A 16,570-nucleotide genomic window follows, 5' to 3' on the forward strand; every position below is an offset into this window, starting at 1 on the left:
ACATTTATATAATACCTTAATTTATTGCATCAAAAAAACAGGAGGGCGTTGGAGAAGAGTGATTTTTTTTTTTAAGCCAGTTTTTTAGGGTTGGTGTTCCACTCCCCAGTGCAAATGAATTCCCGAGTTTAATGTGCATAGATTGCAGCCACCCACAAGGAGTGTGCCATGTAGGGCAGTCGACTAGGCCAGAGAGGATGGAGTTGCAGACAGACAGAGAAAGGGCCATTGAAAGGCACTGAGAGGCGTGCAGGCCAAGCTCGCCAGCCACCCCTTACACAGAGCTTTCCATCGCAGGCATGCGTCCCCACTCAGCTACATACCCTGTTTATCCTCAACGAGAATATCAATGAGCTGCTCCTAAAATACGAGCATTCTTCAGCCCGCACGCTACAGCCAACGGGCAGGAGCGTCGGCCCGCATCGACCGCACGCGTGCGGCCTTGTTTGTTGTTGTTGTCTTGTCTGGAGTGCAAAAAATCAGCTTGCAGCCCACTGGCCGCCATCCTGTTCACCCACAAAACTACATCTGTGCCACCTGCCTGTGTCCTGTATGGGTGCGTATATTACTCCCTGCTTGTCAGTCTGTGCTCACATCACGCATACAGTAAATCCACGAACGTCTTTCTCCTATTCCCCCTGGAGAAAGTTGTACGATTACGGCGGTGATGTAATGGCGAGGGTCTTTGTGTGCTCTTTCCTCTTGGCTCAAGGTCACCTTTAATAAATCGGCCCCTTGGCAGAGACCCAGGCGTGAACACAGGGGTGTATAATAAGTTCATTTATTTGTCAACAGTGAGCCCACACGATGAGAAAGCGGCTGGCTCTGCATGTTAAAAAGGCAGCGAGGGGCTGCCTTTACAGCGACCAAAGGGCCCACCTCTTTGATTCCAGCTGGAGGAAAAAAAGAGGGAAGAAAAATCTCCTTCAGAGCCATCGCATGCCGTTTGCTTTGCAATTGAATATGGCAATATGTTAATGTGCAGGCTGCCTCTGCCCCCTCTTGATGCCCACTGCCCCAGCCCTTAGGTGGCCCAGGAACAGAGGCATACTTGTGGGGGGAAGGATAGGAGGTGAGGGTCGCTGGAGGGCAACTCTTTTCTTCCTGCAGAACCTCACAAGGGTCCGGACACAGACTTGAGAGTGATGTGCAGCAGAGATGTCAAACCCCCCGATGCTCTCCCACCACGCCTACCACCTTCCCGTCTTTTCTCCTCGTGGCCTTGTCGCCATTCCGTCCATCCCTCCTTCTTCATCTTCCTCTTGCTGTTGACCCCCGCACCCCCGCTGTCCAGCCGCACTCTTTGTCCAGCCCGTCTCGCTGAATTGCTATCAGCTCACAGGGGATGGATGCTGTGTCTCTCAATTGGGTGAAATGAGGTGATGACTCCAGACAATGGAGTCACACTCTTCTGCCTTCCCTCTCGCTGGCCCGCCACTCTATTAATATGCTAAAAGATAGGAGGGCCGCCAACGCAAACTGCCGCAAGTCTCCGTGACAAAGCCCGGGGCATGTGTGTCATTCAGTGGCCCCCGAGTGGGCCCGTGTGCTTTCCAAAAGGAAAGGTAGAAGTTGAGCAAGATGTACGGGTAGAATAAGCAGAGTGAGAGACTGTGATTGTATTTCTTTCTCCCCCTCTCTCTCTCTCTCTCTCTCTCTCTCTCACTCTCTCTCTGCCGTGCCCCCCTCCCTCGCGCCTGTATGCCAGTTGCCTTGCCTTTTCGGGCTTCTGGCCCGTTCACAAGCTGTCTCATTTGCATTATGAATGACAGTGAGGGGAGCTAACAAGGTTATTGGTCTTTGAGACGCACGCCTGTGACCACACGTGGAAAAAGGACCTACAGCAGTGAGCATTGGCAGAGGCACTGAGCCTCTTTATTCCTCCCTTTCCAAGCGCTATGGGGCTTTTTCAGCGAGCACACGATTTACTCAGGAGATGGAAGAAAGGGGCCGGCCTGTGGAAAAGGGTGGGGGTTTTTGGAGTGGGGGGGTAAGGGAGGGCGGCTGCTTTTCAGCTCCTTTACAAGCCAAGTGAACCCTCATTATCCAGGCTGCTGGTCATTAGCGAGCGCTGCGTTCAGACTGTGTGCAATAGAAGGATTACTTATCAACTGACTGCTGGATTACCAAATCATACACTATTGTCTCACATGCCTGTCTTTTTCCATCCATCTATCCATTTTCTGTGCCACTTATTGTGAAGCATATGAATTAATATCTGAAATTATGAAACAGCTCCAGCAGAATACATAATCCTCTGTTAAATAGACATTTAATTCCTTGTTTCGAAGTAACTGTGCACTACTTTTTGTCCAACTAGTTCAACTAAAAATGTATAATCTGAAAAATGTATCCAATCGGGGTCCCCACATTTTTCATAGCATTTGATGTGCCCTAAAAGACCCAACATCATCATCAGGTTCCTGTGAGGTCAACTTGAATTGAAGAGAAAAAGTAGCCGTGTCGCTCCCACGTTTACTTAATTACCTTTTCTTCTTCTTGAACAGATTTCAGATTCGCCATGTACCCTCCATCCATGATTGCCACAGGAAGCGTGGGGGCAGCAATCTGCGGCTTACAGCTGGACTCAGTGAACCACTCCCAGTGGGGGGACAGTCTGACAGACCTACTGGCCAAAATCACAAACACAGAAGTGGTGAGTTTATGTTTACAACAATCCTTTTATCTGTGTTTGGAAAAAGATACGGGATCTATAAATATCTCATCCACTTTTGCCAGTAGAGCACTCCATATATGATATAAATACTTTATAATCCACAGATATTCAATCGCTGTTACTTCTTGGAGTTTGCAATGGTGCACACCTCCCACTGCATCGTACTTGGGGTTTCTATTATTTTGAATAGGATGTCACGTCATTGTGTCTTTGATACAACGTCTAATGGAAGAAAGAGAACTTTTGTTTCCTTTTCCTGTATGTTCGTCAAAAACCTGACTAGTTATCAAGTGGCAGATTTTCTTCGGCGTGGGGCCTCCTCATATAAACAATCCTGGGAATGTTGCTGTGGTGGGTAAGACGAGTCCAAACAGCGGCAGGACCTTTAGCGATACCTGGCATTCATCATGCAGTGTGAAGTCTGAATTCTCAAGTCTCAACACGCTTTAGCTCATTTGAAGTCGACCAAACGGAGCATTGGGAGTAAAAAAAACTGCTTTATTTTGACTTTCATGGAGGTCTGTGTTCAGAATTTGCAAGATCAATGTGGAAGAGAAGCACCTAGGGCCAGAACCAAGTGATGTGGGTCAGGAATGATGCTGTTTGGTTTGCACTACTTAGTTAAAACGATAATTTATGCGCGGATCCAACACAGCTAGCAGATAGCTGTCACCCCCGTCCCTGGTTTGTGAAATCACGGCCCAAAAGGCGTCTAAGGAGGAGGAGGGCAGGGTGGACCATCAGGTCTGCACGGCGACAATCAAGCGTCTCCCGCCTCCTCCTTTGGCCCCATAAAGGATCCCAGCTGGAAAGCATGGCTCCCTCTGGTGTGTGCTGTGTGAAGTCCCACTCACCAGCTGAGGAAAAACAAATAACCCAAGCAGCACAGGACCTCAGTGTGTTTAGACTGCACGGTTCAGGACTTGAGGGAATTAAGTCGCTCTATGGCTCTATGATCAACTCCCCGCATTCCTGGATCCAGACAAGCCGTGCTTTGCAGCGCAGGCTGGAGGCGAAGGAGAGGGCACCTTTCCTAACTCAACATATATGAGAGACTTAAGAAATAAACTGCTTAGATGCCAGCCAAAAGCAAATATATTGGGTATGTTTTGGTTCGTAAAATTACTTGAGAATTTGTATCAGACCACAAAGGCACAGCTTTAAGAATTGACCCCTCCGTACAGGGCACTTAACCACACCTCCTGAAGTGACGTCACGCCACGTGCGCTCACGTAAGACAAACAGTAAAAATGGCAAATACAATACAATACATTCTGAACTGAGACAGACTCTATGCTTCTGATTTCATTCAAATCAACGATATATTATAGATTCTAAATACAATACATTCTTAACTGAGAGAGACGCCATGCTTCTGATTTCATTCAATCATTCACACGTAGCAATGTTATGCTAGCGGAGAACGTCTCATTCATTTATACGAGACGTGTATTAAAAATCAAATTTAGGGCATTTCTTCGTGCAAACACAGTCTGGTTAAGCTTCGGCTGCGAGCCAGCAAGAAATCAATACGTTTGTGCAGTCCGATCATCGCTAAATATCGCTCAACAAAGAATAAGTGTGTCAATCGTTCACACGTAGCGGTGTTATGCTAGCGGAGAACGTCTCATTCATTGATACGAGACGTGTATTAAAAATCAAATTTAGGACATATCTTCGTGCCAACACAGTCTGGTTAAGCTTCGGCCGCGAGCCAGCAAGAAATCAATAGGTTTGTGCAGTCCGATCATCGCTAAATATCGCTCAACAAAGAATAAGTGTGGCAATCGTTCACACGTAGCAGTGTTATGCCAGCGGAGAACGTCTCATTCATTTATACGAGACATCTATTGAAAATCAAATATAGGGCATACCTTCGTGCAAACACAGTCTGGTTAAGCTTCTGGCCGTGAGCCAGCAAGAAATCAATACGTTTGTGCAGTCCGATCATCGCTAAATATCGCTCAACAAAGAATAAGTGTGGCAATCGTTCACACGGAGCAGTGTTATGCTAGTGAAGAACTTCGAATTCATTTATACGAGACATCTATTGAAAATCAAATATAGGGCATACCTTCGTGCAAACATATGTGTTCCGGTTGATATTAGATGGATTTAGTTGATGATGCGGTCTTCCACAAAGTTTGATCCATTGAAGGCATTTTTCGTACTGGGTCTTCGGTTTTGGAAAGGGTACGAATCGAACTCCACCAACTTGCCTTTCAGGATACCTGTCGTCACTATTACAAAGTCTGTGACTACATCTCTTCACCATATTTTTTGTTAAATAACCCAAATACACGATAAAACGCTAACTAAACCTATACTGGACCATTCAATGTTGTCAGAGAAAATGGCGGGAGCAAAAACGGGCTTTGGTCTATGCAGATCTCTGGCCTCTGATTGGTCAGTGACGTGGATTGCGCAATATCCACGGAGGGGTCAATTGTGAATATAAGCCAGTTGGTCATGTATTTTGTTTTCAAGAATTCTTATGATGGCGAGCATAGAGCCAGTAACACGGCCAGCCTTAAAGAGTTGATGATCCATGTCATAGCGCAAGGCCTCACCAAAGGGCTACCTTGATGACAATTTAGATTGCAGGCACCGGGTGTGGGTGGGGGGGTGTTGGTGGAGAGATTGCACTAAGTCCAACTGGACACACAACTTTGCGTACTTGTTTTTTGGCCAGCAAGAGGGTATCGCTAAAGCTAGCTAAAGAGCCTGGCCAAGTTGTGCCAAAGTCACTACTGTTGCCAATGGCATCATGGCCGAGGCTGCCCCCTATCGGCACCCTGCTGGCGTCTGCGATATCCACGACTTGGGGTTTTCCAATGGAAATGTGACAAGGCCCAGTCACCACCTTGGGGTGCTGGAAAAATGCATATCACTTGTGTGCGTGCATACACGCGTTCACTTGGTGTTCCCGAGATACGCTTCCTGTGAAGGCTGGATGATAGCAATGTATCAAGAAAGGATAGAGTAGAATTTCTAAGGCATGGATCTCAACCTCAAATTTACGACGAGGTGCTGGTAACCGTCTGGGGCACATCAAGTACACCACCAAAACGCTTTTAAGTACTCAAAATTCAATCTTCTCAAACTTTATTAATAACTGTTCAGAACATTAACAGTTCTTCAGAACACAAGGAGTCCTCTCGCTCATCTCTCTGGTATTTTCCATACTCCTCAGCACGTCTGCTTGAGTCATGATGTCTGATGCTGTATTTCTAAGATATTTTTGTTAAGCATATTTGGTTGCAGTGCAATGCATGTTCCAGCTATAAATTAAACATCTCAGTTTAATATTTAAGCGCAACAGAATCACGAATAAAAAAATGGAACAAAAACAGCGATGAACCACCCAACACAAATGCAGCTATGCAAAGTTGTATCTTGGATATTTCTAAATGCAGTAAAGACACTCTCGAGATGCACGCCACTTATTTTATAGATACCATCTTGTTTTAAATGTATGGTCACAGGGATTATCTGCAAGTGAGATGATACAAGATATGGACTTAAACTTGCTGCTCCAAATCTAGCCATGGTACACAATTCGCAGTTTTACCAAGAAAAGAAGTCATAAAGCAAAGCAAAACAAATGTATTTGTACAGTGCATTTCATACACAAGGTAACTCAATGTGCTTTACATGATTAAATGCATGCAATCGGATTAATAAAAACATTTGAAAAAGTACTATTAAAACATCTTTTAGTGGAAGAAATATCACTGAGAAGTGGAAGTACTCTTAAACGCATGAGAAAAAAAGAAACGTTTTTAAACTGGATTTGAAAACACTCACACCTGGGGCTGACGTCACCTCTGTTGGCAACTTGTTCCATTTTTTTTGCAGCATAATATCTAAATTCTGCTTCACTATGTTTGCTTTGGACTCCATTTTAGACCCAAGTCAGTTGATCTCAGTGCCTTACTGGGTTTGTATTCCATTAGCATTTCTTTCATGTATTCAGGACCTAAACCATTTAGTGATTCATAGACCAATAATAGAAAGTTCTTTTTCGGGAGCCCAGTCAGAAGACCATTACAATAGTCAAGTCTACTTGAGATAAAAGTATGGATGAGCTTCTCCTGGTCTGCTTAACAGATGCAAACCGTCACCATAGATATGTTCTTCAGATGGTAAAAGGCAGTTTTAGGAATTGATTTGATATGACTGTTAATGGTCAGAAGACCAACGTTTCTGACTTGGTCTTTGCTTTTTAAAGATAGTGAGTAGAAGTATTCACGAACAGCAGTCTTTTTTTCTTCATTGCCAAAAGCAATTATCTCCGTTTTTTCCAGTGTCCGAATTTCAGTAGTATGTCACAAAGTCGGGGAGGGCGAGTCCTCCTTTTTTAGGTTTGACAAGGTGCCTTTTGGCAGTTCTATGTCATCTGTAATGCCATAGGAATGGAATTATAGAATTTATTTATTTTCAATTGGTAAAAACACTTTTGGTTTTGAAATAGAGAACTTGGGGTAGTAGGTAGGTAGGGAACTCAACATAGGTAGGACACCTAAACATTGTTTCCCTTTTTCCTCCTGCTTTCATGTCTTTTTATGTTAATGTAGCCAGGCTATAGTTTGAGATACTCTTATAGGAGTTGCAGGATGGCTGTCACCACAGCAAGCGAAATGTGTTTATTTTGGAGGATCCTTGCTTTACTAAGTGAGCTGTTTTGGACCACAGAAAAAAAGAATGATGGCATTTTCTATAGTTAGGATTGCCACTGTCAGCCTCTTTCTGGAAGATTTTTGAGATAAGTGTGTCCCCCGTTGTGTGCGCGCTCCAGCTCTGACCATACAGCCTTGTGTGGTACAGTCGGCACTTGAAACACATTCCATGGCTTCACACATTTCTTCCTTTTGGTTTTGTCTGTCTGCACGACTTCCCCCTGCTGCTGGTGTCACAAAGGCCGCCCAGCAATAATGTGCATGCCTTGTCACACAGAGAGATTATTGCAATATGATGAATGTTTGAGGTGGGAGGACTGTAACAAAATGGCGCCTTCTGAGACCGTCATGTGCTGTCCAGGTTGAGGCAGCCGCCACACGATACTTCAGTAAAGCACGCTATCGCCAGCAGTCTTCGTTGCTGTTGGTCCTCGCTATACAAGCACCTCGGCCTTCCCCGAAAACACTACCGATGTTTCCAGTAGTCACAGGCTGAAGTCATTAAACTTCCACAAATAAAAGCTATAAGTCTTGGCAAGTCGTTGAAGCTGCCGCTCTAAAACGCTGCAAAGACTGTGAGACTGTCTTATTAGAAGTGAAGACATGCATTCTTGCGGTAAGACACAGGCAGTTACTTTACATGTTTAGAGCTTTGCTGAATGTTCTCAAAGGAATTGAGATTCTACACCCATTCGAGGCACATGTTGGTGCGTGTACTATGTTTGCGCACATGTTAGCGGTCCCCCCAGGATGGACGCTACTTGGGTTACCTCCATATCAAATCCATATTTGTGGATTTTAACCACCGGTGTTGACCAAATACGATTCACTTGGGGCAATTACTCAAAGCTTCCCCATAATCTGTTCAAAAAATCAAAAGCATAAATAGCCAAGGCTACAATTCAGAAGTTTTCTTCTGTAATGTATGGTACAGTTTGACATCTGACATCATGACCTTTTGTCAATCAGGGCATGTGCGGCTCCTGAAGAGCAACTCTGTTTTCAGTTATGTGGCGTTTCTCACGAGCCTGGCGGCATCTCCAACTCTAACACAGGCTCTTCAGGTTTAAATTAGCTGCAGCTTTCTTGAAAAAAAAAAATGTTCTGCACTTGGAGCCAACACTCCATTATTTGCAATGAACACGAGGAGCTTTTTTGCGTTACAGTATCACACCACTAAAAAGCCTGTTCTTGATTAATGCACTGAATTGTGAACAAATGTTCCTGCAGCACTGTCAATGCAACATCTGTGGGATTCTTCTGCTAACAATCTATTCACCAGCCAACACGAGCACTAGTACCCCCTCTCCACAGTTGGTCACCCCACCCCCTACCCCAACCCCAACCCCCCTCACCCCCGTCCTCGCCCCACTGCGGACCAGCCTTCACAGACGGATATGAGGGCTTAGTGCTGTTGAGAGGCTCCTCTCCCAGGTGGATTCTCACATTGCCCGGCCGCCTTTGAAGGTGAAAGGCGAGCCGGCCGGGTCTCCCGTGGATCCCCCGTAGGCAGGCAGGCACAAGGACTGTCTCTCGTTAAAAAGGCACCACCTTTGTGCTCCCACAGGAGGTGAATGTAATTAACATAGCTTTGGTACTACCTGTGTTTTCAGATGTCATTGTCAAGGCTACTTCTGTTTTCTCAGCTCTTGGAAATGGCTCGGGAAGGGGCACGATAGTCGGGTGGAAAGTTGGGGAAGGCAGGCACAGGTGTGTGGACAGAAGTGCAATGGGGATCGGAGTTCGGTGCACAACCCCGGTGGCCTGACGTAATGCTTGGATCTGCGTCATGTCTGCCCCTCAGCCTTAGCCCTGTGGAGGTTAATTTTCTCCCTTGCCAACATTGACACAATAACTAGTTTGCAGCAAGTCGAACAGTTATGAATAGTAAATTCTAACTTTCTAGTCTACCTCTACCATGTGTCTCTGCCACCAGTTTAGTATTCAACCCTTTAATCATATTTGAAATAAAATGAACAACTCCTGGTCAAATCGTTTTTGGCATCCCAAACAACAGCAGTGACCATAATCTGTACCTTAAAAACTTGGACTGATAATTCCCAACTACCGTGACACAGCACATCTGTGGGAAACCATTTAATTTGCCAGCCAATCGCAGGGCACATCGAGGCAAACAGTCGCACTCACAAGAGTGTCCAATTAATGTTGCATGTTTTTGGAATGTGGGAGGATACCGGAGTGCCTGGAGAAAACCCACGCAGGCACATGTAAACTCCACACAGGCGAGTCCGGGATTGAACCCGGGACCTCAGAACGGTGAGGCCAACGCAGGTAGGTAAGAGACAGGTCACGGTGAAAGATTGGCATCCCTTCTAGCCAATGTGACGCCAGGAAAGTGCTCCAGCAGTGACCAATGGGAGAGCAGCTCTATCGCTTTCAAACCAAGATACAGTACAGGATGTTTACATTCGGTGGAATCCAACGCCATTTTTTTCCATTCGTATCGTGAATTTCTTTTGGAACTAGAGACAAAAATTTTCAGGGGAGGCCGTTCGTAACGTGAATCTTTCATTAGTAGAGACTTTCGTAAGTAGAGTTACCACTGTATTTCCATCCATCCATTTGCCATGGAGCCTTTCCCAACTGACTCTGGGCGAAGGGTGGCCTCTTAATTTGGTGTAGAAACACATCGAAAAAAAGGCTACTCTCAGTGAGATGAACCAGTTTATGGAGGGGTGCATTGATAAATAGATCTGGATCAGACTGGAAAGCAAATTCTACTGCAGTCTTGATAACAATGTTGAGTTGAAAAAAGAATGATGTGGTTACTGCTGCTATAATGCTGCGCTGTTCTCAAATTTGGGTAACTTATTATACACACACGATGGTTCTTCGCTCAATCGGCAGTGCTGTAAGTTTGCGTCTCTCTCTTCTCCTATTGCAGGACGTTCTCAAAGAATGCCAGGAGCAGATCGAGCGTGTGTTGGAGAGCAGCCTGCGTGAGGGCCGGAAGCAGCAGCAACAGCAGCAGCAGAGCCAGAGAGGCCCGAGCAGCAAAGGCCTGGACGAGCTGGATCAGTCCTCCACACCAACAGATGTCCGTGACATCAACTTGTGAACCACAAGAGGGCCTCATTGCGCAGGATTTACAGCAATGACAAAAAAAAAAATTGAATCATGAAAAAATGTATTTCTTAAAAGCAGAAAAAAAGAACAAAAAAAACAAAATGCTAAAAACACAAGCCCTTCAAAAGAAAAAGAACAATGCTTGCTAGTTTTTTGTAGATTTTTCTGTTCTTCAAGACAAAGGCCTGCCCGCAAAATCGAGATTTTCTAAAAGCAACAGATTTGCGGCACGATGACGCTCCGTGGTGCCTTGGATGCACAGAAGGGAAACCAATCATATTTGCATTCTGCCTTTGATTGTATAGAATGATCATTAAGTTATATTGTCACCATAGCTGGTTGGCAGAAAGTTGCATATGTGGGATCAAAGTATGGGCTTAGTTTTATTCTCGCTCTCTATTTTGATATATATATATATATATATATATATATATATATATATATATATATATATATATATATACACATATATATATATATATATATATTCATGTTATCTTGACCATCAGCAAGATGTGGAGAGGAAGCTTTGAGAACAGTATGCGTAACGTTGGTGGGTCCCCAATCCAGGGATGGGAAAGGATCTTTTGAATCATCATTATTAGTCATAGTAATTATTATTAGTGGTAATAATATTATTTGACATATTTTGAGTAGTCAAGATCAATAAGCTCCTTTGTCAGGCTGCTTGTATGTATGGGTTAGTTAACGGATTCAGCATGCCTCAGTGTATGCGTGTGTGTATGCATGCGGAGTCTGAATGGGGATCCTGTATCTAAATTAGCAGTAAACATTATAAGGCGCGAGGCATTTACAATGTTAGAAGACTATGGAGCAGGCTGAGGTTCCATACACACTTTGTCTATCAGTATAACGGGGTATCTATGCTATGTCACTGCCTTCATTCATCAGCAGTGTATCTCGGTCTGTTGTTGGCCCGGCAATAAACTGCTGCATGGACTATGAATGAGACAGAGTGTGTGTGTGTGTGTGTGTGTGTGTGTGTGTGTGTGTGTGTGTGTGTGTGTGTGTGTGTGTGTGTGTGTGTGTGTGTGTGTGTGTGAGAGAGAGAGAGAGAGAGAGAAAGTGTGAGTGAAGGAAGCTTCACTTCGCTTAGTGCCCCTCTGAGAGCATGTTTCTAAAGTCTTTAATAACCTCAGCCTCATAGGTCATGCAAGGCGTTTTGTTTGTTTTATATATGGCCACACATTGTCACATAGTGTTACAATGTCTTTTCTCAGTTAGAGCACATTTGAACGGCGGAGAGGACAACGCCTCAGAGACGGGAGGACGGGGGATTTCTGCGTTCATTAGAAGGGAGGCGACAGGGTGTGAAAGGAATGGGGAAAAACAGTTTGCATGGATGAATGAAACAGAATGGTGACGTGGGAGCATGCTGCTGATGTACAACTAGTGGCTGAATGGTGACTATAACACCCAATAGAGGTTTGAGAGCAGAATGATTTGGTAGGATTAAAAATCTTTTTATGGAGGTGTACTATAACACAGTTGAGTCTTTTTTTATGTATTGGTTTCCATTTACATGGATGCTAAATGAGGAACTAAGGCTGCCAGATCATGTGAGGATGACTTTCCTTTTTTTTTTTTGTTGTTGCTTGGAGGAGTACAATATATTGTCAATGCATCTGGAGTCCACCATAGGGTTGTGTTCTGCTCCCTATATGATTTCAATGGCAAAGCACTTTGAGAACATGCTCCCCTGGAGATACATCAAAATGAATTGGTGGTGATTTGGAGGTGGGTGGGTGTTTCTTTTTCTCTTCAATTTTTTTTTAAGCCTGTTCTTTGGTTTACTTTGTAGGGCTGGTTTCCCAATGACCCCCTATGTCAAGCAAGAGTCACATAAAACAGGACATTCCAATCAAAACGAACATTCCTATTCAAGCAAAGACCAACTTGATCCAAGGAGCTTGTTCATTTCCAAGGATTGGAGCAAAAACAAAGGCCAAGAAACAGTTCCCTCATCTGTGGCTTTCCTTTTACACTGTCAAGAATTTTTTTTTTGTACTTGAATATTTCTTTCTATTTATCTGCATCACAGCCACAGTCATGTCACACAGGGCGGCACTCGGGTGGTCGTAACATCCAATATTTGCACAAGTTCTTCAGAGGCCAATGAGGTTTTGTCTTTTTGTTTGTTTATTTTAACTTCCCAAAACACCACAAGTGACGTGTGTTTTTAATGGCTGTTCACTTTCTATGGTGCTGGCTTGAAACTGCAGAAATGTTGAACAACATTGTGTAAGGCTATGTTGTGTGTCACTCAGTCCTCTTTGAGCTTTGCTGCTTCGAATAATCGACGAGGTGGTTCATCAGGCAGAGAGACACGACCGTGTTTTTTCTTTTTTTTGGGGGGGGCGGATGTTCACGTGTGCTTGAGTTGTCGTTTTTTTTCATGAATTACATTGCTGGTTGTGAGACTGAAAAAAAAAATGTGGGGATGTTTTTGTTTTGTTTCAAATTTGGCGATCTGATTTGCCAAAACATCCAGTTTTCGGTATTTGCCCTCCTTCATTTTGCCTCTGCCGGATGTAAGCTCTCACCCAAACTTAATGTCTTTCCTGCAATGTCTTGTTGCGTGTGTTATATATTGAGACCACACTTTCAATTTGTGTTTGATATATTTTATGGGGTGACCAGACCCACAAAAGGGTTTTTTTTCTAAGATTTAGAGATACTGTATTCCAAAGTGAAGAGAGGACAGAGGAGGTGTGAAGACATCAAGAAAAAAAATGTCAATATTTTTATTGAGTTATTGTTGTCTTTTTGCGCTGCTAAAAGCTATGAATTTGTTTCATTTATACAAAATAACATTACAGAGTTGTGATGTGTCACTTGAGTGTGCTGCTATTTTATAAACATTTGTATTATAATATAATTATTTTACTGCTTAAGAGATAAATTCATAAAAACGAAGTAGAAGGTGATAGAAGAACATGAAATGAGTATTCGACTGGAAATGTTCTTTGTACAGTTTGACATTTTGCTTAGATAGCATGTCTCCTTTACCCCTTTTTGAATCTATTTTGCTCTTTTTCTTCAGTCACATTCTGCATCAGTGGTATATGTTCTATACCTCAGGATTACTGGCTACATACAAAAAAAAAAACATATACACACATAAATCCATCTATCACTGATACCTCTGCAGTTAGGGAGCCTGGAATAGAATAGAAAACAGCAAATTAGCATTTTGTGGATGTGCCACTGTTTGGCTTCCACTTGGACATACTGGAGAGGGGAGTGGGGGTGACAACATTTCTGTGGGTGTTCTAGCAAGCTTTGCTCATGTTGGTGCTACATCTGACATGTTGTGGGTAACAAGAACATTCCTGTGATGGCCAAAACTGTTACCCTGAATGTCCTCCAATATGGATTCCCAATGTAGCAACGAATTGTTTCGGTCTGAGGTCTGAGATAATGTGCGTATGTGAGGTGTGTATGTGTGCAACATTGTAACTACCGCAGAATGGACAAGGTGGATGACACCTGTCATTTGGACTCATAAATATAGTGATATCTGGAAGTTTGAATAGAGCACATTTCCCTTTGAGAACCCCCACCCCCAGCCCTCCCGCTCACTAGAACCCATATCATGTACCTCAAATGTCTGTTGCACAACCTCTGTTCAATAAACTTCTGCTTTAAAGGGTGTGACACCACATCAGCTCACTGCTTTTATTTTCTCGCCTTGCTTCTTTTTTACAAACATTTGTTTCAAGATCTCTCTTGTGTTTCCGTACAGATCAGCTGTAGTTGTAAATTACTTGAAAGGGAACATGTGACATTTTGATCCAGGCAGGACAGAATGTTTGCAAATATACAAGTAATAACTCCGCCTGTGTGGACTTTGAATGTTCTCCATGTGACTGCATGGGCTTTCTCCGGGTACCCCCGTTTCCTCCCACATCCCAAAAACATGCAACATTAATTGGACACTACATTGCCCCTAGGTGTGATTGTGAGTGCAACTGTTGCCTGTCTCCATGCGCCGTGTGATTGGGTGGCAACCAGTTAAGGGTGTACCCTGCCTTCTCCCCGTTGACAGCTGGGATTGCCCCCCCCCGTGACCCTTGTGAGGATAAGCGGCTCAGAAAATGGATGGATGATTGTATGTGTAAAAGGGGCGTGGTCAATAGAGCAGCCATTAAAATTTAATGCTTGGGGAAAAAAAACAATATCTAAAGCTTGAATGATCATCGTATACACTCATTGCTTTTGGGCAATGAGTACTATTTGCATGCCTCACACTTCAATAGAGAACCACGTGATTGCTTTCAGGCAGTTTAGCAAATAAATTAAGGTATTGATAGTGATTAAGAAGGTCAAAAACCTAAAGAAAGAAAATCCATCCATCCATCCATCTATTCTCTGTACTCCTTTTTCTCACGAGGGTTGTTGCCAGCTATCTTCGGGCAAGAGGCGGGTTACACCCTGAAGTGGTCGCCAGCCAATCGCAGGGCACATCCAGACAAACAACCCTAGGCCAGATTTGAACCCCGGTCCTCACAACTGTGAGGCAGATCTGCTAATCAGTCATTCACCATACCGCCAAGAAAGATAATCATATTCATTAAATGTCATGGTCCTTTTTTAAGTTACCGTACTTAAAGGGATATTGTCATGAAATGGATGATTTTTAGTATGTTATTAATAAAAAAAAAACATCAGCCAATATGGGCCCATGCGTTTTTTTCACCACAAAACATGATTTTGACGTATGCGGCTTTTTGTAACTCCTGCCATGAAAATCCTCTCGAGGGATTTGTTTTCGAGAAGAAACAGGAAGTGACGTAAAGGACAGTGGTGCCCCCAAGTGGACTCGTTTGTTTCCATACATTGTTCCTTCGTGTTAGCCAAAATGCCGGCTCACTGCATTGCTGGACATTGCTTGAACACTCGGGAGAATGGAATTACGCTTCATAAGTTTGCAAGAGACCCGGTTCGTTGTGAAAAATGGATTGCACGGGTGCAGAGGACGAGAGCTTCGTGGGTTCCAAATAACAGGTAGGCAGTAATGTGCCCCAGCTCGACGGTGTTCAACAAGTACTGCGGCGGATTTGAACATACCCCTAAAGGCAGCACGGCTCGGCTCCATTGTATGCCACCACAGCGCCGAAAATCAGCCACACCGGCTGAGGCGCCGCATTCGGAGTTCACGGCTTCTGCGAAGGCTGCGCGTCGGGCTTTGCGGACGGGGGCGGCTCTGAAGAACCCAGCCGAGAATGCCTCACTCAGCCGCGTGCGTGCAGTAAAGGGCCCCGGCTCGACTGTGTTTTTCATTGCGTACTGTGGCGTCGATGAGCAACCCCCTAAAGCAGCACCGCTCGGCTCCGTCATAAGCCACTGTGGCTCATCGCAGCCATGGAAGTGGATCGGACGGGGATACTGTTTGGCTGTGATCGCATATCATCTGAATATGGCTCAATCGTGTACTATTGCCCCGGTAACTTCACTCGGTTGTGTGGTGTTATTTTTCATTACAATCTATTTTAGAATGTTTATCGGGATGACACTTGGGCTTTAAGTAGACACAGACTTGCATTACATTGTATTTTGAGGTTTATAATAGGAAATGTTGTCTCCAGCATCATATTCAGCAATCTTTGTCTTGTTTCAATAAAAAAAAATATTAGCGCTTCCATCATATTTCATTTATGTCTGCAAGACCCTTCCACAATACTTCTTGTTTTCCTATCGGCTTGTCCTGTTAGGGGTCACCACAGCGTTTTCCCTCTAAGCCTATCTAGTGCATCTTCCTCTCTAACACCCACTGTCCTCATCTCTTTTGCCTGGCAGCTCCATCTTCGACACCCTTCTACCAATATACTACTCACTCTCTCGCCTCTGAACCATCGACGTCTGCTCTCGCTAACATTGTCTCCAAAACATCCAACTTTGGCTGTCCCTCTAATGAGCTAATTTCTAACCCTATCCAACCTGCTCAACATCTTCATTTCTGCCACCTTCAGTTCTGCTTCCTGTTGTCTCTTCAGTGCCATTGTCTCTAATCCGTACATCATGGCCGGCCTCACCACTGTTTTATAGACTTTGCCCTTCATCCTAGCAGAGACTCTTTTGTCACATAACACTCCCTTTCACAATA

The 16,570-nt window shown here is 44.2% G+C and overlaps 1 protein-coding gene across 6 annotated transcripts in view; it reads left to right on the forward strand.

Annotated features, from left to right (window-relative positions):
• Nucleotides 1-14,137, forward strand: part of ccnd2a (cyclin D2, a) — a 185,184-nt gene extending 171,047 nt beyond the window's left edge. For all 6 annotated transcript variants that reach the window (XM_061822928.1, XM_061822925.1, XM_061822927.1 and 3 more), the window contains 2 exons: nucleotides 2,508-2,656; nucleotides 10,262-14,137. In XM_061822928.1, coding sequence (XP_061678912.1) covers nucleotides 2,508-2,656; nucleotides 10,262-10,435 — 323 coding nt within the window. In that variant the 3' untranslated portion in view covers nucleotides 10,436-14,137. The remainder of the gene's footprint in view (nucleotides 1-2,507; nucleotides 2,657-10,261) is intronic.
• Nucleotides 14,138-16,570: the final 2,433 nt, after the last annotated feature.

Source organism: Syngnathoides biaculeatus, chromosome 6, assembly GCF_019802595.1.
Source record: "Syngnathoides biaculeatus isolate LvHL_M chromosome 6, ASM1980259v1, whole genome shotgun sequence".
NCBI classification, from domain to species: domain Eukaryota; kingdom Metazoa; phylum Chordata; class Actinopteri; order Syngnathiformes; family Syngnathidae; genus Syngnathoides; species Syngnathoides biaculeatus.